General features: G+C 46.6%; 1 protein-coding gene across 1 annotated transcript in view; it reads left to right on the top strand.

The window, feature by feature from the left end:
• Positions 1-25226, top strand: part of SEP1 (stress enhanced protein 1) — a 42822-nt gene that overhangs the window by 15529 nt on the left and 2067 nt on the right. The window contains exon 2 of the mRNA XM_086497864.1: positions 24644-24772. Coding sequence (XP_086353990.1) covers positions 24644-24772 — 129 coding nt within the window. The remainder of the gene's footprint in view (positions 1-24643; positions 24773-25226) is intronic.

Raw genomic sequence — 25226 nt, 5'->3', positions numbered from 1 at the left:
GACTGGTCATGCACGGTCTGCGAACAGACTCACAAAAGTGCCAGATCACTTCCTATTCTAGACTGACTTGATTGGACTGAACCCTGTTCATGTTGTAGCTTGTCCACGGACACATAGGGTTGGATGTGTCACGTGACATTTTTCTCAAGTGTAATAAGAAAAAAGAAATACCGAAAGGGGCGCTAGTCTTTGGGGCCATTAGGGTTTCGTTGTCTGCTTGGGAGCGGTCTAGCTACCAAGTCGTGAAATGTCTTCAAGTGTTGAATTCAAGTCACAGGCTTATTTGTGAAGTTCCTTTGTGTCATAAAGTTCAAGTAAAGATCGGGTGAAAGCTAAAGTCTACTGCCCTACGGGCCGGTTTCATGGTTTCATCGTCGGGATAGAACCCCTTGTTCCTCTAAGAGTGAGCCTTGGCTGGTTTGCAGCGAAGACAGAGAGCAGAGGAACTTGGAATTACACTATGGTTGACAGGACGACGACGCCAAGGAAGAGGGCTCCTCTTCGCAGGACAGACAGATTGTTCCTCCTCCAAGGTTCGAGCATACCGAGAGTTCACGGCCACTGTTGTGTGTACCTTTTGTTGATTTGAATGCTCCACAAGGTGAAGGGTACATGACTAGGCAGGGCAGCACTCGCATGTTGCGGTGTTACGTGGGGCTCCAAGACAAGTTCCTTCTGTCCACAAACAGGTGGTTAGGACGCCCAATCCACAGGCTTTACCAGTTCAGCCAGCCATCTTTCAGAGTCCGCATGTTGCATTAAATGGACTTGGAACCAGTTTCCAGGCTATGCAACAGGTTTTTCCACCACCCACGGTACATCCTGGGTATTTCGGGGGTGGATCAATGTTCAGAGCATGGCTGGTTATGTGCTTGGAAACCAGCAATATATGCAAGGAGGGGGTATGCAAGGCATGATGCCAAACCCCATGTATGGAAATATTGGCATGCAACAAGGGTTTCAGTGAAACCAAGGCGAGTTTGGGGTGCCTTAGGGCAATTTTGGCATGGCTGGTTTTTTCGACCAGCAGCCACATATTGCATTGACGACACAGAATGTCAATGGCCAAGGGGCGTTGATGATCCCTATTATAGTGCCCATGTTGTAGACGCTTCCCTATTGTCACAAACTGATAATGTGTCAAAGCCCTGAAGAAGGGAGCCAACTTACATATGCCGGCCGAGGGGCCTAAACCTAAGAAGAACAAGTAGCAGAAGAAGAAGAAGTCCTACCAACTTATGGGGACCCCTTGCGATGGGGCCCCAGTGACATAAAGGGATTAAAATAAAGTAGGACTCACACACACACTCACGCAAAGTCGATGACGTGGCAACTGTACGACAGATTTTTGAAAATTGCGCTGACATGATGACGTGGCAAGCTATACGGATTTTCGCGTTTTGCGCTGGCTGATGACGTGGCAGGTTGTACGGATTTCCGTAAATTACGCTGACAGCTTTTTGGCTTTGCTTTTAAACCAGATGCTTTTGTGTTTGAAGGCTTTTTACTGTAAACTGCTTTTGGGGCCTAGGGCCTTTAAATATGAGGTTAGGGCTCATTCTTTGGCATGCTTCCTGGAGAAGGTGCAGAGGGTGGAGTTTCGGCTTGTACTGTGTTGATGCAATATAAAGAAATACCGAAAGGGGCGCCAAGGTTTGGGGCCAATACTCTTTGGGGTGAAATTCCGCCACTCCGTGTCGCGTGTCGTCTCTCTCTCTCTCTCTCTCACTTCAATTGTTATCGAAGTGCTAAAAGTCTGTTCAGTCTGCTCTTTTCTATTGGCACGTGGTGCCCGTCTTATGACAGTGGTATCAGAGCACCAGTCGTGTGGTTTTTTGAAAGCATACCGGTCCTACAAAAGAGCAGATAGAGCTATCGGTCCTACAAAAGAGTAGACAAAGCTATCGGTCCTACAAAAGAGCAGACAGAGGAATTTTATTTGAGGTATCTTCGCTCTCCAACCGAACTTATTAGCCACTCCCACCTTACTTCATCGCACATCGGGCGCGCTCCCGTCTTCACCGCTCATGTCTTAGATGGCATAAGCCATTAAGATCACTTGCAAGAGAAGGATCCAAGATTTGTTTCGAGCGGCTGTTTTTCTTATAAGCAATGCCATGCAAATGCTGATGTGTACAACTGCCAAGCCGCACACTTCCAAGGACTTGGCAAGCTTTCAATTTTTTTTTTGCCCGAAGTTACATGGTTTCTAACATCTTCCTTCAGAGTGCAATTTCTGGTAGAGTGGGGTATCTTGAAATGTTTACCATGGAAACCCTAGCAGATTATATCTTGAAATTTCTCGACATCTCTCAGTAGATGTCTCTTCTCGAGCTGATAACCTTGGAGGTTCGGTGCGATTGCTATCTTGGGACTACCATCAGCGCCACAGAAACACTATCTGTCCAAGAGCTGTGGACGATGTTGTGCTCGGCTACGACCTTACGGAATGAACCTAACCCTAATTTTCAATGCAGGTTCCAGGATGGAAAGTCGGTCAATTTTTCGAGCTCGATTGATGTCGAGATTGCTTTTAAGTTTGAAATCTGTTTGAGAACTTGTTTGGTGATCCTGTTTGGAATTCGTTTGAAATGGATGGTATCTGTTTTGAACCTGTCTTGGTGCCGATTTGAATTGTTTGACTCTGGTTTTAATACTGGTTTCAATGATTGGTGATTTTACTCCCGGGTGGAGTAGTGAGAAATTATGTTTGAGAATGCTTGTTCATACTCATGGCTTGGACCCTTGTGGTTATTTGCGGGGGGAGTATTGAATGATTGAAAAGTGCTGTTTTTTTTAATTCATGGCCCGGCCCCTCGTGGTTATTTACGTGGGAAATATTGTTGTTGTGACTCCCGGCCCGGACCGGGATGGTTATGCGAGAGGAGTATTAAGAAGTCTGAGTAGTGGTTACTCTTAGCACTTCCAAACGACGCAGGCTACGGTCTGGGGGCCGTTTGGTTGCAAAAGGCCTCTACATCTCCCGGCCCGGATCTTTTTAGGTTATGCGGGAGGAGTGATGAGAGAGTCATTGAATATCTCCCGGCCCGGACCTTGTTAGGTTATGTGGGAGGAGTGTTCATCGGTGGCTTTATGTTTCTTTATCTTGTAACATGCATATGTGAGCATTTGTGTTGCATTGTGATGTGCCAACCACTGAATATTCCTAATTGGATGAGATTGCCTGGGTATGTAATTTTAGTGCATCAAGACGCCCGTGGAAGATCAGTACGGTCTAGGTGTGATGGCTAATTTTACTACGCCGGAATATTGAGAGTTCCGATTAGGACGAAAGGAGAAGCTAACTCCTTGATCAAAAGAGCCGAAAGGAGAAGCTAACTCCTTAATAAAAAGAGCAAACTGAGTGTCCCTCGGATTTTTTTTTGAGCTAACTTGAGTTGTTTTGCAGATATGGTGTAATCGCGGACGATTACTCTCTTTCAAGAAGGGGAGATGTCATAAACTGATGGCGTGTCAAAGCCCTGAAAAAGGGAGCCAACTTACATATGCCGGCCGAGGGGCCTAAACCCTAAGAAGAACAAGTAGCAGAAGAAGACGAAGTCCTACCAACTTATGGGAACCCCGTCCGATGGGGCCCCAATGACATAAAGGGATTAAAATAAAGTAGGACTCACACACACACTCACGCAAAGTCGATGACGTGGCAACTGTACGACAGATTTTTGAAAATTGCGCTGACATGATGACGTGGCAAGCTGTGCGGATTTTCGCCTTTTGCGCTGACTGATGACGTGGCAGGCTGTACGGATTTCCGTAAATTACGCTGGCAGCTTTTTGGCTTTGCTTTTAAACCAGATGCTTTTGTGTTTGAAGGCTTTTTACTGTAAATTGCTTTTGGGGCCTAGGGCCTTTAAATATGAGGTTAGGGCTCATTCTTTGGCATGCTTCCTGGAGAAGGTGCAGAGGGTGGAGTTTCGGCTTGTATTGTGTTGATGCAATATAAAGAAATACCGAAAGGGGTGCCAAGGTTTGGGGCCAATACTCTTTGGGGTGGAATTCCGCCACTCTGTGTCGCGTATTGTCTCTCTCTCTCTCTCTCTCTCTCTCTCTCAATTTAATTGTTATTGAAGTGCTAAAAGTCTGTTCAGTCTGTCCTTTTCTGTTGGCACGTGGTGCGCGTCTTGTGACACCTATGACAATTTGGGAGCATTGGAAAAGCCAAAAGCCTACAAAGAAGGTGGTGCAACTGTGAAGTTTGATACTTTCAACGGCTTTGAGGATAAGGCAAAGGCTCTTACTTTCCTCTAGCAGTTTGATACAGCTTATGCAGGAGGGAATTCTACAGAGGCCTCTAAGGTCAGGAAAGCTGCCACTTTCTTGAAAGGCAACGCGCTTACATGGTGGACGACACTGTTGATACAAGGACAAGAACCCGCCACATGGGTATCCTCGTAAGAAAATGTTTGCATCTGCGTGGCTGTCAATTGAATTTGAAGTCGATGTCATGACAGATTGGCACCAACTCACTGTGGCTACTTGCAAGATCGTATAGGAGTACAATCGGAGGTTTTGTAAAGCGTTGCTCTCAGTAACCTCCTACAGGTTTGTGCCACTGACAAAGCAGATTGAGAAGTATTGTAGCGGACTGCCTAAAGGGCTTCGAGATTAATGTACAAAGAACAAAGTGGCTACCCTCACTTAACTTATGGAAGTTGCCAACATTGGTCATACCTTGTTGAAGGGAGAAGACAGTGGGTTTCAAGGCAATGTGAAAGGGGGTATGTCAAAGAAAAGACTAGCAAAGAGGTTCTTTGCAAAAGCGGCTCGTAAAGCTTCCCAGGAGTCAGAAAGAGAAGAGAAAGTTGAAGATTCAGCGAGTCTTTTGGAGCACATGCCAAAAGAAAGAAAAGTTAAGGGAAAAGTTGCATGATGGTATTTGGTGAAGTTCAGGAACCATCCACCTATGGATGCAAAGTGGGTGGAAGAGTGTGAACTGCTAGAGTCACCAAATGTATTGCAGCTTTACCTTGAGGCCTTTGGGTTACAACCTACGTATGCCCCAACTCAATGTGTTCAAAGAAAGAGAGGTGATGATGGTGCTAGCACATCAAATGTACGTACGGATTCAACATTATAAGTTGGTGAATAATAGGAAATTAAACCAAAGGGAGTCAAATGAACACATGGCAGTCAGGGAGCTGCATGCAGGCCAACACACAGTCTCCAGAAGCCTTATTCGAGAGGGGGCGCCCAAAGTTGAGGGTGGAGGCTGATTTTTATTCAATGTGCTTTACAGTGTGTGTGTGTGTGTGTGTGTGTGTGTGTGAGTAGTGGGTGTCACAAGATGGGCACCACTTGCCAATAGAAAAGAACAGACTGAACAAACTTTTAGCAATTCATTAACAACTGAAACTGAAAGAGAGAGAGAGAGAGACGACATAGTGGCGGAATTCCACCCCAGAGACTATTGGCTCCAAACCTTGGCGCCCCTTTCGGTATTTCTTTATATTGCATCAACTCATTACAAGCCGGTACTCCAGACTCTGCACCTTCTCCAGGAAGCATGCCCGAGAATGAGCCCATGGCCTCATATTTAAAGGCCCTAGGCCCCAAAAGCAGTTTTACATGACAAGCCTTCAAACTCAAAAGTATTTGGTCCAAAAGCAATGCCCAAAAGCTGCCAGCATATTTTACGGAAAATCGTACAGCCTGCCACGTCAGCATGTCAACGAAAAACGCGAAAATCCAACCACGTCAGCACTGTCAGCGTGATTTTTGGAGCGTCCGTACTGTTGCCACGTCATCAGTTGTGTGTGTGTGGGGGGGGGGGGGGGTGGGGTCTGCTTTATTTTAATTCCTTTATGTCACTGGGGCCCCATCAGATGGGGTCCCCATAAGTTGGTAGGACTTCTTCTGCTGTTACTTGTTCTTCTTAGGGTTTAGGCCCTTCGACCGGCATCTCCAAGTTGGCTCCATTCTTCAGGGCTTTGACACGTCAGCAGTTTGTGAATCTCCCCTTCTTGAAAGAAAGTAAGTGTCCGCGATTACAACATATCTGCAAAACAACTCAAGTTAGCTCAAAAATTTCCGAGGGTCATTCCGAGGGACGTTCCGAGGGACAATCAATTTGCTCTTTTTGTTAAGGAGTTAGCTTCTCCTTTCGGCTCTTTTGATCAAGGAGTCGGCTTCTCCTTTTGTCCAGATCGGAACTCTTGATATTCCGGCGTAGTAAATTTAGCTATCACACCCTGACCGCACTGGTCTTCCACGGGTGTCTCGATGCACTAAAAGTACATACCTAGGCAATCTCATCCAATCAGGAATATTCTGTGGTTGGCACATCACAAAGCAACACAAATGCTCACATAGGCATGTTACAAGACATAGAAACATAAAGTCGCCTATGAACATTCCTCCCGCATAACCTAACAAGGTCCGGGCCGGGAGATATTCAATGACTCTCTCCTTACTCCTCCCGCATAACCTGAAAAGGTTCGGGCTGGGAGATATAGAGGCCTGTTACAACCAAACGCCCCCCGGACCGCAACGTGCGTTGTTTGAAGGTGCTGAGAGTAACCACTGCTCGGACTTCTTAATACCATAGTTACCCGGAACGCGGAACGGGAACGGCGACGGGATTCCCGCGGAACGGGGGAACGGCTAGGGGTCCGGAACGGGAACGGCGCGGAACGGGAGGTATAAAAAACACCTATATAGTGTATTTTTTAGCTCCTTGTGTTTAAATACAAGGAGTATTAGAGTGCTTTGACTCTAATACTCACAAAAAACTCGTTTTGAAGACCATTCAACCTTGCTATGACTAGATGATGAGAGAGAGAGAGAGAGAGAGAGAGAGAGAGAGAGAGAGAGAGAGAGAGAGAGAGAGAGAGAGAGAGAAGAGGGAGAGACTCGAGAGAGTGAGAGGGAGAGGGAGAGATTTGAGAGAGTGGGAGGGAGAGGAAGAGAGCTTGAAGGCTTGAAGCCTCGAGCCTTGAGAGAGTGAGTCTTGAGAGAGAGAGATCTTGAGAGTGTGAGAGGGAGAGAGCTTGAGCCTTGAGGATTAGCTTGTGGAGAGAAAGGGGGAGGGGGGTGCATTTTATGAGTCCTTGAGGCCTTGCATACTTCAAACAGAAGCCCAAACATTTACTTCAATTTTTTCAAATTTTGTCAAATTTGTTTGTAGCCGTTGGCCGTTCCAGGGGCATTCCGGAATGTTCCGAGGGCATGCCGGAACGTTCCGGAACGGCCGTTCCGGTTTGCACTGGCCACCCGTAACGTCAGACGTTCCGGGACGTTTCGGAACGTTCGGGAAGGGAACTGCCCCCCGGAACGCCGGAACGGAGGCTAGGGGGCGTTCCCCGGTAACTCTGCTTAATACTCCTCCCGCATAACCATCCAAGTCCGGGTCGAGAGTAACAACAACAATATTTTTCAAGGATACAACCAAACGCTCCCCAGACATCCCGTCTGCGTCGTTGGAGGTTGAAACAATAGCAAAACCACATTTCTCACTACTCCACCCAGGAGTAAAATCACCAGTCATTGAAACCAGTATTAAAACCAGAGTCAAAACATTTCAAATTGGCACCAAGACAAGTTCAAAATAGATACTATCCATTTCAAACAAATTTCAAACAAATTTTCTGAGGGAGTACGAGCAGAAGTGCGACGCGAGAGAGAGTGCGAGAAGAAGAGCACGACGATATGGTGAACTCGCTCTACTGTAATGTGTAGAGCATAGTGAGTTCTTATTAGGTTTTTACAAAAGAACATGTGTACATACCTGGCGGCCCGCCCACTTACCTGGGCGATCACATTGGGCTTTATACCCCAACAACCTCCCACTTAAAGTCCAATGTGGTACTTTAAGTGTGAGAGAAGCTACTGTACAAGCTAATATACAAGAGATGTAGAGAAGTGATGTACTACCCTACACCTAACTGCTTGCGAAAATGCGCAAAGCTCTCTGAGGGAAGTCCTTTTGTAAGTAGATCAGCAGGATTTTCTGTGGTGTGAACTTTGACAAGCTGAAGTTGCTTATCCTCGAGCATTTCCCTGATGAAATGATACTTCACATCCACATGCTTTGTCTTTGAGTGATAAACTGGATTGCGAGCCAATTGTATAGCACTTTGACTATCACAATATAACACAGGCATCTCTTCTTTGATTCCCAAATCTGTTACTAGTCGATTAAGCCAAATTGATTCTTTGCATGCCTCTGATGCTGCAACATATTCAGCCTGTGTAGTAGACTGAGTAACACAATCTTGTAATCTAGAACGCCATGATACTGCTCCACCAGCCAATGTAAAGACATACCCTGACGTAGACCTTCGGTTGTCTAAGTCACCTGCATAATCTGAGTCTGTAAAACCCTTTACACTTAGCTCTTGACTCCCATAGCATATACGCATACTCTTTGTAGCTTTCAGGTATCTCAATATTCCTTTCACTGCCTCCCAATGTTTCTTGCCTGGGTTTGACATGTATCGACTTACTACTCCCACTGTAACTGCAATGTCTGGGTGAGTAGCAATCATTGCATACATCAAACTACCCACTGCAGACGCATATGGAATCTTATCCATTTCAGCCTGTTCTTCCTCAGACACAGGACAATCTTGTTTGCTAAGTTTCACATATGGTGGCAATGGAACACTCAATGCCTTTCCCTTCTCCATTTTGAAACGTTGCAAAACCTTGTCAATATACTCTGTTTGAGATAACCAAATCAACTTCTTTGATCTATCTCTCTCAATGCGCATACCAAGTATATGACTTGCCTCACCCATGTCTTTCATGTCAAACGATTTTGCCATCTTTGACTTCAAAGCTGAAATTTCTTCCAAGTGCTTGCCAGCAATCAACATGTCATCCACATACAAAATAAGGATCAGCCAACTGCCATCCTTAGCCTTCTTTGTATATAGACAGTGATCGAACTCAATACGTTTGTAGCCTTGAGAAAGCATAAACTTGTGGAATTTATGGTACAATGCCCTCGGTGATTGTTTTAAGCCATAAAGACTCTTTAACAACTGGCATACCCAATCTTCCTTGCCTTTCTTAACAAACCCTTCTGGCTGTTGCATGTAAATTTCCACATCTAAATCACCATGCAAGAACGCTGTCTTGACATCCATTTGGTGCAACACCAAATCTAATATGGCAACCAATGCAAGAAAGCATCTCAATGTAGTCATCTTGACCATCGGAGAGAAGACTTCATCAGAGTCAATGCCTTGTTCTTGCTTAAAGCCCTTGGCAACAAGCCTTGCTTTGTACTTTGGCTGACTATCATGAGCGGTGATCTTACACCTGTAAACCCATTTACAGGGTAGAGCCTTTTTGCCCCGTGGTAATTTAACTAGCTTCCATGTCTGGTTTTTATGCAGAGTTGTCATCTCTGACTGCATGGCCAATTGCCAATTCCCGGAGTCCTTCATTTGCACTGCTTCCTTGTAACATGAAGGCTCATTGCAATCAGTCAACATGACATAGTTTATAGATGTAACAAACCTATCAGGAGGTCGCGTGACACGTCCAGATCTACGCACAATAGGTGGCTCAGGCTCAGCCACAACGTGTGGTTCCAATCTATCCTGTCCTTGCTCCTCTTGAGCCTTGACATTTTGTCTTGCACGTGCATGTCCATCTTCTTGGAAGACAACTCTTCTAATCTCCTCAACCCTCTCTGGTTTAGAATGATATTTGGATTCATTAAAGTTAACATCATTGCTGCGGACAACCTTTCTTGATTCGGGATCCCAAAGTCTGTACCCCATCTCACCAGAATTACCATAGCCTAGGAAGATGCACTTTCTACTCTTTGGCTCAAGTTTGTTCCTAAATTCCTTTTGAACGTGAGTATATGCCTCACAGCCAAAGACTCTGAGATGCTTGTATGAGTGCATTTTGCCTGACCATACCATCTCTGGCACTGAATCCTTCTGCAGAACCTTGCTAGGAGATCTATTTATAAGATGAACAGCTGTTGATACAGCTTCAGCCCAAAACCCATTTGGCAGCTGTGCATTAGACAACATACTTCTGACCTTCTCTTGTATGGTCCTATTCATCCTCTCAGCAACACCATTTTGAGGAGGATTGTAAGGAGCAGTAAGTTCACGTTTTATACCTTTTGACTCACAAAAGTCCTGAAAGGCCTTTGAAACATACTCTCCACCATTGTCAGTGCGTAAGCATTTAAGCTTCTTGCCACTCTGCTTCTCATAAAGATCACTGAGCTTTAACCATGCTTGATAAGCCGACATCTCGTCTGCTACATTGAAGTAAACGCTTTCTGCCAAAGTCAGCATAATGGTAGAAAGTGTCAATTCATCCATTTCGCTCCATTCATCTTCGTCCATATCTTCTGGTTTTATCCCCTTGAGCTTTATAGGTTTTATCTGCTTCTTTTGTACCAACACGTGCCAAATCTGCTTCTTCCACAATGGGAAATTGGTTCCATCCAGCTTCTTGATATTGTAAAGAGCAGTGTCCTGTGATCCAGCCATAGCTATGCTTCACAGTGGTTTACTTTCTTGGGAAAAATTCGGCAGAGTTTCGCCAGGCAAATAACCAGAACGAGACAAGATTTCCATTCCCTTCTTGGACATATGTCCTAACCGGCTATGCCACAAAGAAACGTTCGGCTGCTCGGTTACATTGATTACATTTTTAGAGACATTTGATACATAAATCATGTAAAGTCCTCCAGACTTTACTCCATGTGCTACTGTCATAGAACCCTTGGATATCTTCCACATGTTCTGTCCAAAAGTGGTGACGTAGCCAGCATCATCAAGTAAACCTGTGCTGATCAAGCTCTTTGTAATTGTGGGAACATGTCTCACATTCTTCAGCGTGAAAGAAGAGCCATTCTGAAACTTCAATTGTACATCTCCAACACCTAAGATCTCACATGTCTGCCCATTGCCTAGCCGAACATGATCTTTAGTGGTCACATAAGAGGTAAACCACTCCTTGTTTGGAGACACATGAAGTGATGCCCCTGAGTCTATAATCCAGTCACTCAGTGCATTTCCATCAGATGCTGTAGCAAGAGCTGAGTCCATTGCATTTTTCAAGAAGTAGATGTCTTCTGACACTAGACTGTCATCCTTTGCAATAGTGTTTGTCACATTTATTTCTTGAATCTTCACTGAGGACTTGTTCTTCTCACCATAGTCTTCAACTTTCTCTTTGCCTTTTCTGCTTTCCATTCTCTGCAGTCTCTTTTCATGTGACCCTTCTTGCCACAATGGTAGCATTCTATGTCACTCTTGCCTTTAGCACTGCGGGACTTGCTACGAGACTGATTCCTCTTTCCACCTTTGTACTTTTCTTTGGTCCTTCCCTTGACAACTAAGGCTGTTCCTTTGCCTTTGTCCATTGTCTTTCTATTGGTTTCTTCAGTAAGCAGACTTCCTTCTACACCTGCTATGTTCAAAAAAGTCAGCATAATGGTAGAAAGTGCCAATTCATCCATTTCGCTCCATTCATCTTCGTCCATGTCTTCTGGTTTTATCCCCTTGAGCTTTATAGGTTTTATCTGCTTCTTTTGTACCAACACGTGCCAAATCTGCTTCTTTCACAATGGGAAATTGGTTCCATCCAGCTTCTTGATATTGTAAAGAGTAGTGTCCTGTGATCCAGCCATAGCTACGCTTCACAGTGGTTTACTTTCCTGGGAAAAATTCGGCAGAGTTTCTCCTGTAAACTGACCTCTGAACCAATATCAACCTGTCAAATGAACCAAGAAAGCTTCAGATTCTGCATAAATTTCGGCAGAGTCTCCTTTGTAAAATGGCTATGGTGTACTCAAAAACAGACCAAAAAACAGCTCAAAAACACTGTCTCTCTGACACTATAAGCTGCGGGTAAACCTGTCCTGCACCTGTACTGTCTCTCACTGTCCTGTCACTGTCCTGTAAGTATAGACTGCCACAATGCCTCAACGGTAGTAAAGCAAAGATGCAATCCCAACTGTCTAACTCACAGTCAATACATTCTAGCTGCCTATCTAGGGGTGCTCGAGGGATCGCTCCAAGACCTGTATCACTGAAAGGATCTCAACATTCGAGAATCCCCCAGCTCAATAAAACCTCACTCGACCCTCAACAAAGGCTGCAGTAAATCTGACAGTACATAGATTTCCCACAAAGTCATACATCCACAAATTTCCCACTGTTGCTGTAACCGTTGCGGCGGTTGTTTGCTGTGTGACTCACCGCCAGCAAACCCTCAACAGACATACATCATCTCCGACAATACATCCCATGTGGAAGTACCTGCAATGTCAGGATGAAATCTGGAATATCAAGCAGCAAACACAAGCTACCTGATGAACTAATGGATGTCGCCTACAGTCTGTGTGTAGATGCGCCCGTGTCGTATGTGACACGCCTCCAAGAACTGTGAGCCGTCCTTCGATGTGTAGACAGCCACAAATCAACACTCTGGGAGTGTCGATATATTCAGCACCTGCAATCGTAAGCCGAAAACCCCAAATTTGCAGAGTCGGATCTGCACCCGCCGAGACCACGTAGTCGAAAATGGCCTGCGCAGACCTTTGTCGAAGCCGAACGGTGATCGAGATGACCTTAGAATGAAATTCTGAGCACACCGCGCCCTTCAGGCTCGCCCACGAGATTTGGGGCCGTGTCTTCGCCTATCGAATGTCACTCCAATTTGAGGTGGTGACTCTAGCCTCTTGCAGTGCTGCCCCGAGCCTCGATCTGAGCTCTGATACCAGTTGAAGGAGTACGAGCGGAAGTGCGATGCGAGAGAGAGTGCGAGAAGAAGAGCACGACGATATGGTGAACTCGCTCTACTGTAATGTGTAGAGCATAGTGAGTTCTTATTAGGTTTTTACAAAAGAACATGTGTACATACCTGGCGGCCCGCCCACTTACCTGGGCGACCACATTGGGCTTTATACCCCAACATTTTTAAACAATGCCTTCTAGCTATAAAGGAAAACAAGTAGAGAGTTCATTCGAGGTTTTGTTCGGACAATCGACCTTTGAGGACGACTGTCTTGTCCTTCTACATCACAGTGATGGTTCGGTTCCGATCCTGGAGAGTCGCATCATTCTTGTCGTGCCAAGGCATGCCCAAGAGAACGTCGCAATTGCCCAACTTCATGATGTGGAAATCAGCCTTTCCATGATAATCTTGAATAGTCACTGGAAGAGCATCAATGAGCGGTACCACTTTCTGAGTTTGCCCCGTGGCTAGCTCAGCTTCAATTTCTCCACCCTCTGCATCATAATCAAAGTGCATCTGCTTTAAGAATTTTGGATGGATGAAGTTCTCTGTAGCTCCGGGGTTAAAGAAAATAAGGGCTTTGAAGCCATTGACTTTGCCATATGCTCTATACAATTCATTTGTATTTTAAGGCGTATGCCATAAATATCAGGAACTAGTCCAATAGCGGGTCTAGTTCTCTTAGCAGGAGGTGGCGTTGGGTTCTGTCAACCGTTGGTGCGGGCGTCGGCTCCTCTGGTCTATCATTGCACTTGGGACGACTAGAATGATTATGCCCTGTTTGAAAGCATCCAAAGCATCGGCCTTCTTGTAGTAAGGTGTCTCGTTGTTGAGGCGTCAAACGAGGCCTTTGCGGTTGATTTTCACGAGACCCGAGAATTTGTTCGTTGTTGCCAAGAGTTGTGGTTAGTGGCCGGAGATTCTTATCTGGTAAACTCTAGCTTTCCCTTCATCAATTTGTAGCCGACCGCAACATGGTCCATAAGTTCTTGCATGGTGGAGACTTGCTTGGATAGACAATATTCCTGCAATGGTGATGATAGTCCAATGGTGTATCGCTCGCATTGGGCCTCCAAGGGAATAGATCTAAAGAAGGACACCGGAAGGTACACGTCGAGAAACCTTTGGTTATATTCGTCCATGGTTTTGGTGGCAAGCATTTTCAAGTTGCCCCATTTTGCCAAAATCCGGACTTCAAACATAGAAGTCATGTAACTACGTGCAAAAACTGTCTTGAAAGCTTGCCATGTCCTTGGAGCACGCGGTTGTGTCGCGATTGAACTCCACCATTGCATAGCATTATCTTTAAGAAATCCCGCTGCTCGAGAAATCTTGGATTCTTCTGTATAGTTCCCCAAAGCATAGATGTTGTCGAATTGCTGTAGGAACTGCAATGCTTTCTTGCGATCTCTCACCCCAGAAAAAGTGAAAAACTTGACTGTTGTACCGCCATCTTTGAAATCTTCTGGTTGGTTAGGCGCATATCCCGGGTATAGATAATAAGGGTATTCATATGGGCTCCAACCATTGTAGCCTGGTGGCGGGGGTGGTGGTGGAGGTGGGGGCAATGGCGGTGGCAAAGGCGGTTGCATTGGATCAGGGTTAGATGGCTGCACCATATTCCTGAAAACTCCCCCGATCGAAAAAAACGGCTGAGAAGGTTGCCAGTTGGAAGCTCTCGTACTTTCTGATGCCGGAGGAGGAGGTACCACCTGGGGCATCAGAGGGGGTAACATGTAGTTCAAAATTTGTTGAAAACTTTGCAGCATTGGAAGATTTTGCTGAGGATGCCGCGAAAGAATGTCGTGGAGTTCGTTGAGCAGAAACTGCAAATATTCTACTGAATCCATGAATTCCATGTCTTGGGTTCCTTATGGCTTATGCCCTGTAAGATAGAGCGATGCAGACGAGAGTGCGCCCGATGCGCGATGAAGTAAGGGTGGGAGTGGTTAATAAGTCTGGGGTCAGCACCTGACGATGCTTCAAGTAAAATTCCAATAGCTCTGTCTGCTCTTAGGTAGGACCAGTATGCTTTCAGAAAAGCACACGCCTGATGCTCTGATACCACTGTCACAAGACGGGCACCACGTGCCAATAGAAAAGAACAGGCTGAACAGACTTTTAGCACTTCAATAACAACTGAACTGAAAGAGAGAGAGAGACGACACGCGACACGGAGTGGCGGAATTCCACCCCAGAGAGTATTGGCCCAAACCTTGGCGCCCCTATATTTCTTTATATTGCATCAACTCAATACAAGCCGGTACTCCAGACTTTGCACCTTTTCCAAGAAGCATACCCGAGAATGAGCCCATGGCCTCATATTTAAAGGCCCTAGGCCCCAAAAGCAGTTTTACATGAAAAGTCTTCAAACTTAAAAGCATCTGGTCCAAAAGCAATGCCCAAAGCTACCAGTGTAATTTACGAAAATCCGTTCAGCCTACCACGTCAGCATGTTAGCGTTAAACGCAGAAATCCGTACAGCCTGCCACGTCAGCACTGTCAGCGTGATTTCCAGAGCGTCCGTATTGCTACCATGTCATCAGTTGCGTATGTGTGTGGGTGGGTTCTGCTTTATTTTAATTCCTTTATGTCACTGGGGCCCCATTGGACGGGGTCCCCATAAGTTGGTAGGATTTCTTCTTCTGTTACTTGTTCTTCTTAGGGTTTGAGCCCCTCGGTTGGCGTTTGCAAGTTGGCTCCATTCTTCAGGGCTTTGGCACGGCAGCAGTTTGTGACAGTGGGTGCAGGTGATCACAACTTTGATGGAAAGCTTGCCTTCTCCCTTGCTCTATGTAGTGCGATGGTTTGCTCTCGTGCATCTCTCTCTCCCCTTTACACATATGGTAATGCACCTCTAGTTGGGCTTCTCAAATGACCATGTACAATTATGGGGTTTCTATGCGCGTTTGCCAAGGCAAGAGCCTTTTGTACAGGAACCGAATTAGCTAATTGCTAATCCCCTTCAGGTACACACAGTTCCATCGCGAAGGAATGCGAAAACAGAGAGTTTTTTCGCGTGAAAACTCGTCCTATTTAAAGGTCTGAGACGCGTAGATGTGTTCGCTCCTCCCAAAACGATCCAAAACAGAAAATTACAGCCTGCTGTGTTTTTTTGCAGGTTTAGGGTTTCACACCTAAACTGCAGGACATTGCTAGGGGAGCCTCGGGAAAGCCGTGGGATGCTTAAACAGGGCTTTGGGCACATGACAGTGACAAAACAGGGAATTGCAGCATGCTGAAATTGACTTGCAGCTCACTGAAAAGCTTCCAAACCGCAAGGGAAAGTGTCCTTGACGTGTACTTTTGACCTACAAGGATTTTTGTGCCGTTATGTTGGCGAAATTGGGTCAAAAACCTGCAATTACAGCCATGGACAGCTTGGTGAGAGTTAGGTGAAAGCGTTCGGATCGTTATGGAAAGTCACTGTTTACTTGGGATTTTGTCCATGGAGACTTCTATTGTGGTTATGTTGCCGAAATTGGGTTAGAGTAGGGGAATTTCAGCCTGATAAAAGTGGGTCAGCTTGTAGAAGTTTACAGGTTTTTCTCAAGTGTAATAAGAATAGAGAAATACCGAAAGGGGCGCTAGTCTTTGGGGCCAACAAATGAACAGGGTGTCGCTGTTTGCTTGGGAGCGCTCTAGCTACCAAGTCGTGAAATGTCACAAGCTTATTTGTGAAGTTCCTTTGTGTTGTAAAGTTCAAGTAAAGATCGGGTGAAAGCTAAAGTCTACCGCCCTAGGGGCCGGTTTCAGCTAGCACCTAGAGAGCAAACTCCTAAAAATCTACCGCGAATTTGGAGATGTCCGCACAAGTGCCACATCATCATAATTTGAGGTTTTAAAGTGGTTTCGTTCGTGTCGGTCACTTATTCATGTGTTTTAAACAGGTCCTCTTTAATTGGAATGCCATGTCATCACACTTGACACATACCTTTTGCGACCCTCTCTGCAGCTCATAGTGGCCATATGTAGGAAGACCAAGTCAATGAAGATGGGGAGCCTAGCAGAGGTCTTCTATTGGATACACCTCGGATTTGCAATCAACAACTTTTCACCAACAGAATGCCATGTAGAGAATTGGTTGCCTCATCGAAAGTTGAACTTTAGACCACACTACACCCAAGAATCCCCATTCGTGAAGAGTGAACACATCACATCCAAAATTTTCAAGACATTGAACTTTGGAACACACCCCGTCCATAATCCTGCAAACAACCATGGCACATTCATAGTGTTTTGTATACGTTACGTTGGTTCCTTACCATATGTAATGTTCTTTGAACTCTCTGACACATGGGTCCGAACTCCATGACTTACACGGGTCCAAATCAAGTATTGGTAGCACCATTTGCCCCCCTTTGCCGCTCATGTGCCTCTCTTTAGCTGAAGCATCTTGCACAATTTATTTTGGCTTGGTCGGACAACTTTCTATGGAAAGTATATAAGGGTCCCTACGGCTATCACTTTGTATCTATGTGAGTAGAGTTAATTTGAGCAATCTCAAGCTTAGCTTCTCAATCTCTCTATGGAAAGTATATAAGGGTCCCTACGGCTATCACTTTGTATCTATGTGAGTAGAGTTAATTTGAGCAATCTCAAGCTTAGCTTCTCAATCTCTCTCTCTCTCTCTCTCTCTCATACTTGTCTTGTCGCGAGTGTCGCATCTACGCTTCCACATTGTGCTATTCTGACATGGTATGAGACGTCTTGGGTTTGTGACCCGTTTGACAAGGACGAAGAGGAGGAGATCTTGCGAAGAAGAGGAAGAGCTTGTGAAGATGGAGAGGACACCGACATCGGCTTGTGCATATAAAACAAAGGGGATCCTTGTAGTGCTTTCTTTAACACTCTTGCCTTTTGTTTTAGGTGTTGCCTAGAGGACTTCTACATGGATGCGTGCACCCAACACAAGAGAGAGTGCATGTGTGTGCAACTCTCACGTAGCTATCCCTCGAGATGGCTTCCCCGTGTTTGAACACCAGCAACAGACTTACCAGAGACATCTATGTTGATTGGAAATTAATCATGCGTCCGTGGTTCCTACAAAAGGTTTGCGGGCCATTGTCAACGGCGTGGAGACAATACCTGCGAGGTCTAGTAACATCAAGTGGACTCGACTTCAACATGATGAGTTTATTCAATCATGCATTGGTTGATGTGAGTAATGTGAAGGCGATGTCAGCCATTGTTCAGACGCTCATGAAGAAATCTCTCTTGTGGTACAAATTTTGTAAGCTGCGAGTGAAATGTGGTCAAACCTCGGAGATATGTTTGATCGAGAAGCTACGATGTGAGCGGTCACCCTTCTTGGACAATCATCTCCCATCAAGTTTGATGCCCGAACTTCCATGCAACCATTTTTGATGAAGGGAAAGGTCATCCATGACCGACTCTTTGTGGAAAGTGAATTAATTTGTGCTCAATTAACTGCTTCGGTACTTATGAAGTTGCAAGGGCATTATGCTTGCAAATCACGAAGGAAAAATTGCTTGCAAATCAATTAATTGCTTCGGTACTTATGAAGTTGCTTGAGGACTCTACGTAGGATGGGCTTCTCAGATGCTTGGATCAGAGGTGTGTCAGCTCTGTACAGACGGGCACACAGTCAGGTACTTTTGTCAGGAGGTAGAGGTGATCGTTTCATGCTCACACGTTCGGTCAGACCGGGCTGCCCTCTTGCTCCCTTCCTCTTTCTATTCTATGCTGAGTCGATGAGCAGATTTTTGGTTTCACAGCAGGTTGGTTTACGTGGCTTAGCTCTCCCTATTTGGGGAGATGAGCTACTGGACGCTGAGTTTGCAGGCGACTCAGCCTTGTACTTGGATGGCTATGAGGCCAACCTTCACAGGTGTGAGCAGGCTCTTGAGACTTTGTTGTGCATCAGGGGCATTGATCAACTGGAGGAAGACAGTGGCTTTCTCGGTTTATAGTGCTCCTACGCCTTATTGGATGCCAGGTGAGCGTTTCAGGTGGATTCCCCCAAAGACTGCAGTTCGGTACTTAGGCTGTTAGGTTGGTTTGGACTTGTCTCCCGAGCAGCAGATTGCTCCCCTCCTCCTGTCCATAAGGAGGAAGTTGTTACATTGGAGCTCCGCACGACTTTCTCTGGCAGGCATAGTTGTAGTGGCCAACCAGGTGTTGTTGACTACTATGTGGTACATCACTTCTTGTTGGATCTTTTCGAGTTCTTGTATCATCCAGGTAGAGAGGCTGATCAGGAACCTCCTTTGGTCAGGGCGTGACACTCAAATTGCCTGGGCCAAAGTGGCATGGCAGGTCATCATTCTTCCTTGTTCGTAGGGAGGATTGGGGATCATAGACACAGCACAAACAGAGCAGAGCCCTTGGGAAGTTTATCGTCAGAGGACTTCTTCCAGGAGAGGAGCCCTGGAAGGAGTTCTTGCTTCAACGGCTTAGTGGTAGGGTGCCTCACGTTGGAGGCCCCTGACGACCCTCGACTAGATGGATTTTCTCAGAGATGCACAGAGTTGGCTTGAGCAGGAGACTGGAGGACCGCTTCGCTCTGAGTCTACTCCGATCTTGGGAGCAACTGCGGAGAGGCCTGGAGTAGCGTCAGCCTACTTGCACGGAGGAGCGCCTGAGACAGCCCCTTGTTTGGAACCCCATGGTTAGCACTCAGAGAGGCCACTTGGTTGGTAGTCGGCCTCATGTTTCCTGGGGTCCCATGGCAGAAGGTCCAGCACGCACTTTAGGTGATTGGCTACAGTTTTCAGGCTTGTCAGAGGAGCTTCAAGGTATTCAGCTTCAACGCATGAGAGGGGTGCAGAGCATGTGTCAGGACATCTCAGAGGCAGTACCAGCTGAGTGGCTCACTCCTCTCGAGTCAGCAACGCCCAGATGGATGGGGGCCTTCACGCGACTGGAGGTTCTAATCTCAGTTCGGGCTTGCTAAGAGACTATACCCTCCCTGTTTTTCGAGCTACAGGGTGAGGGACGCTTACAACGAGTTGTAGTAGAGGCCCCACAGGTGACCGTGCTGTTTTCAGAGGATCTGAGCGGTGGGCATCTGTGGGAGGACTTGTGTCACAGATCTCGACCCATCAGGTCTTGGGACTGTGGGCTTGGGAGAGCTGTCCACTGGCACGAGTACAGTGGGATGGAGGACTTGTGTCATAGATCTCGACCCAGCAGCTCTTGAGACTGTGGGCTTGGGAGAGCTGTCCACTCGCATGAGTATAGTGGGATCCTGGAGAGTGGTTTTGGAGGGACCCTTTCTCCTCAGCAGACCATCGAGGTGTCCCTTTCTCTTAGTACACTGTTCGACTAGGACGTCACATATTGGCAGCGCAGAGAGAGGCTCGTCCTGCTGTACCACCTCATTGGCAGGAGGAGGGTCTCACAATTGAGTTCTTGGCAGCCTTTTGGGAGAGGTTGTGGGACTGCAAACAGCCGAGGCGACTCACTTTGTTCCAGTGGTTGGTTGCACACCGAGTTTGGAGCTGGCTTGTACATAGTGGTCTCCCGGCCGCATGTGCAGCTTGTGACCATCTTGTGGAGAGTCAGCGTCACTGTCTTTGGGATTGTCCTTTGGCACAACAGGTGTGGCTTCGTGTTCTTCGGCTGATGCGAGCTCTTTCCATAGCTCGGCAGTACACTTGGGGGGCAGCTGCTTGGTCCACTCTCACGGGCCTGGCACTTCAGTTTGAGCTATCCTCCACCAGCAAGATGATAGTGATGCAGGGGGGTCGACCTACACTCTAGCCTGCTACAGAGCTTACTCCACAGGAGTGGTGCAGTGAGAGAGAGGAGTGTTGGGAGCTCATGAGCGGCTTGACACTCGGGTTCATCTGGCGGGCCCGCTGCTTCCGCATCTGCAAGGCTCGCCCTGTACCACCAGCAGAGACTGTTCAGGATCTTTGGCTAGAGCTGATCCATACTCTCAGAGGACAGTTCAAGAGACTCCAGGGCAGCTCCGACCGCATGCGGGAGCGCAGAGAGGCTTTCCTTCGACTCTGGCGTCCTGGGCCTTTTTTCACCATGGTCCAGAGTGTGCTCAGATGACACTACCGTCCACCTGTGTGGCTTTTCCCTCCTCCCATCTCTTGATTTAGCCTCATTGTATATATGCTGTTTTTTCATTGGGAGAGTCTCCCCATCATGATTTTTGTAGCCCTCTCTTGTAGAGGTGGTTGTAGCCCTATGGGCAGTTTCATTAACTAATAGAAGGATCTTTTTCTCGGGGAAAAAAAAAGTTGCTTGAGGAGTACAAGATGGTGGCAAAGGCATTATGCTTGCAAATCATGAAGGAAAAATTTGATTTTGATGATCTCACCTCTTTTCTCATTGAAGAGGAAGCTGTCTTAGTCTCCCAGGGAAAGATTCACTGGTGATGAATCGGCACATGCTGTCTCGGAAGCTAAAATGAAGTCGTGGAACCGTTGCTACAATTGTGGAGGTGTGGTCATTTATCTTGGGATTGTAAATCCAAAGTGAAAGGCAAGAGCTTGCAAAAGGATGAAGGGCGATTCTACCAAGGACTCAGCGAAGTCTCTCGGCATGGCACAAACTACATAGGAAGAAGTTCTAGCCTTCTAGTTCACTAGTGGGTGCCATAACATGCTTCTGACAGTGCGAGGCAGAGAGGGACAAGTGGTGCCTCCAATACTTGATTTGGACCGCTATGTGAAGGTTCAAAGCATCGGTGCTTGGACCGACGTGTCGGAGTTCAAAGCACATTGCATCTGGCAAGGAACCAACTTCACATATACAAAATACTATGGATGTTGTGCACACAATCCATTGTTGTTGGCGGGATTATGGATAGATTGTGTTCCATAGTTCATTGTCTTCAAATTTTTTGGATGTGATGTGTTCCCAATTCACAAATGGGGATTCTTGGATGTAGTGTGGTCTAGAGTCCAACTTTCTATGATTGGTGCTCGAGATGGCATTCTTTTCGGTGACAAGTTGGTGGTTGCAAATTGGAGGTGTATCCTGTAGTAGACATACTACTTGGGTGTTTATGGTAGCTTCTTTTTCGATTCCATCTTCCTATGTATGTCGACTATGAGGTGCAGAGAGGGTGTTAAAATTATGCATCTCAAGTGAATGCCCATTGTGATCCTATTTATTTATTTTGTCAGTTTAGGTATTTATTTGACCTAAGGCTGGTCAGGCAATTCGTGTGAGGGGTATTCAAGTCCCCCAAGAGAGTATGTAAGAAACACTCTACCCCCATCGTAATAATCAATTCAATTTATTGCTGGGTTTGTTGGTTCTTTTTCCCCCCCGCTTTCACATCGTCTACTTCGACAGATTCTTGGGATAGACAACTGGCTTGGCAACCAAGCCTATTGAGTATCTTGGCCAACATGTGTTGGAAGTCTTTGAGACGGGGCTGAAAAAGAGCTCGAGAAACTTGCGGTGCTGATGTGTTCGTTTTGAAGGGTGCAAGCCCCAAATTTTGTGGAGAGAGAGAGAGAGAGAGAGAGAGAGAGAGAGAGAGAGAGAGAGAGAGAGAGAGAGAGAGAGAGAGAAATGAAATGAAATGTTAGATTAACGTCTTCAAAAGGCCATAATGACCTATGAGACCAGAAAGTTACAAGGTGGTGGATTTGATACAAAGTCAGAGTAACAAAATAACCTATCAACAGTACAAAACAAAGATATATTCTATGGGATCTTAGATTGGTCAATGTGATCTAAGCAAAAAACTAAGCCAAAATGGGCGGCTTGTTGGGATAGCTGAATCACAAAAGATCTAGCATCGATCGTTGGCGAATCTCATCAATTTCCTCCATGGTTAGTAGTCTGATCGGGCGTCGTGCATGCCTGGCCAGCGTGCTCCGAATCTTCGTCGATGTTGTGTAGTCTTTCACAGTCGTGGGCGCCTGGATTTCCCCAGTTCAATCGCTCGGTTGATTAGTGTGCCTCTGGTGTGAGACGAGGGGGAGCTCTGCTGTGGGAGTGGCTCTTGCGGCTGTCCCGTGTCTGCTCTGAAGAAGTCTGTGATCCGTCTTTGAGACTGGCTAGCCTCGCCATTCAGCAGGCTCTCTATGTGTCTGCGCAGCTCGAGCAAGAGCAAACCCAGGCATCTCTGATCTTCGTATCCCATTATTCTTGAGAGTGGTCCAAAACCCTCTCTGAACAAGCAACGGAAGCGGCCTCGTATCTCGTAGTAGACGGGGCAGCGGCATGTATAATGCAGCTCTGTCTCAGGTTCCAGGTCACACAAGGGGCATGTCCTGGCCTCTGCCGGTACTCCGCTGTATCTCTTAGTTTCAATCCGTAGCTGGTGAGACGATATGCGTAACTGGCCAATAGCACATCGTATCCCATGAGACAAGTGGGTATCCATGTACCTTGGTCTCGTCACAAAACCATCTTCCGTGAGCTGGAGAAGGTGGTCTATGTAGAAAGCCATCTTCGTGCCCAATTCTTCTGCTGGTTGTATCCATGTCCTCCTGGTGTCTAGCTGGGTCAGGTCTTGGCGGATGAGCTTGGTGATCTCCGATTGTGTAAGATTGAGAGATGGTGCATCCAATGAGTACTGGAATGGTGGCAGCCTGTCTATGCTGAACCCATGCGCCTGAAACCATGATGTCATCCCCCCATACCAGCATGTTGTATCTCCTTGTATGGCTAACTGTCGAGAGGACTCAAGTGCTATGCGAGCATATCTGTCTCTTGGAAGTTCCCATGTGCGGCTTATGAAGGAGACTGATCTGGGGAGCGCCTCCACCACCAGTGGGGGGGCCGCTAGCTCTGCTCGGATAATGGCCCGTGGTACTGATGCCTTGGCTCTAATGAGCCGCGAGATCATAGAGACGAGAGGTTTCTCCATGTTCCCCCATCCGTCTGTGCGGCCCGGCCTCCCATGGTGATCCAATGAAGGCCCCCATATCTCAGCCCCATAGAGCAATGCTGAAGCCACCAAGGTGTCAGAGAGCCAGAGCTTTGTCCGGGGCTCCTGGAACTGAACCTGCGAACACATCCTCTCCAATCTACCCAATGCTGCGTGGGCTCTAGTCAGTCTGGTCTCTGCTGCTCTTCTGAGTGAGAATGTGGGTCCGCTAAAAACCACTCCAAGGTAAGTGTAGGCGTCTGTGTACTCCACAGTCTCCTGGCCGTATGTGAATGTAGGTGCTGACCTCCTGATCCACTGTGGCGTGGTATTAAACACCATAACCTTGGTTTTACCAAGGTTGACAGACAAAACCACTTTCGTGGGCAAATGTATACAAAGCATCCAATTGACGTTGCATTCCCTCTGGGGATTCGGAGATCAACACAATATCGTCAGCATATAACAAAAGTGGAATCTACGTCCCTGCCAGCTGTGCACCTTTATCCCCATCGCTGTCAATGTAGTCAGAAACCTCATCCACATACATACCGAAAAGAGTAGGACAGAGGGGGCAGCCCTGCTTCACCCCAATAGTGGAGTGAACCGGTGTAGAAAGTCCCTCCGGGGTGCGTACATGCCCTACTACTGATTTGTACAATGCCATGATCCCCCAAATGAGCTCTGTGGGTACTCCCATTTCCTGTAATCTGCCCATCAGTCTGGCTCTGGGTACTGTGTCAAAAGCTTTGCGGAAGTCCACAAAGCTACAATAGATCCGTCTCCCATGAGATCTGCCTTCCTCGATGATGGCCCTGAGTGTCAAGATATGGTCAAGAGTAGAGAAGCCTCTCCTGAACCCTGCCTGCCCAGTTGCACGCATTCCTTCCTTCTCTGCCCATCTACTCAGCTGTTGCTCAAGAATGGACGCATACAACCGTGCCAGAGTGTGCCCAATCATAATAGTTCGATAATTCCCAGGCTCCATGGGGTCTCCTGACTTGAGAGAGAGAGAGAGAGAGAGAGAGAGAGAGAGAGAGAGAGAGAGAGAGAGAGAGAGAGAGAGAGATTTTCCATGGGACTTTTTTGCTTTTTTTGAAGGTTTCACAACTGATCTTGATGACAAGTGGTTAAGTCCTGGTATCAACTCTCTATCAACAAGAAGAACCAGTACGAAAAAGCTTGGGTTTGCCTCATGTCAAGCCTTGGGTAGTGGTATGTTGTCGTCAGGTAGGGACTTTGCCGACACTTTGTATTTGCTTTCCCGTTTAATTGCTTCTCTACTTGCTCGATTAATAACTTCTCAGGGTTGGTTTGGGAATTAGCATAATCATTCTTATCAATTTCATGACCATTTAGTTGAATTCTGGGGGGAATTTGGTGCATGTAGGCTAGTGTTGATGGTTTTATACTTGCTTTGCATACCTTATTTATCATCTTCTCAACAAACCTGTATGGTACTTGTCCACTTTTTGGGGGCAAGAAATGTAAAACTTAGCTACACATCGCCCCCCCCCCCCCCCTCTCTCTCTCTCTCTCTCTCTCTCTCTCTCTCTCTCTCTCTCTCGGCACTTACGGTTTCATTCTGAAAACTAGTCTTCGTCAAATGGTCACATCCCAGGTCCAAATATCTTTTGTCCATTCATTATGTGATAGATTCATAGATTTTTTTTTCTAATCTTAT

This window comes from Adiantum capillus-veneris, chromosome 24 (assembly GCF_014529385.1).
Source record: "Adiantum capillus-veneris isolate H3 chromosome 24, ASM1452938v2, whole genome shotgun sequence".
Classification (NCBI taxonomy): Eukaryota; Viridiplantae; Streptophyta; class Polypodiopsida; order Polypodiales; family Pteridaceae; genus Adiantum; species Adiantum capillus-veneris.
The sequence above is the reverse complement of the archived record's forward strand: the minus strand, read 5'-3'. Positions and strand labels throughout refer to the sequence as shown.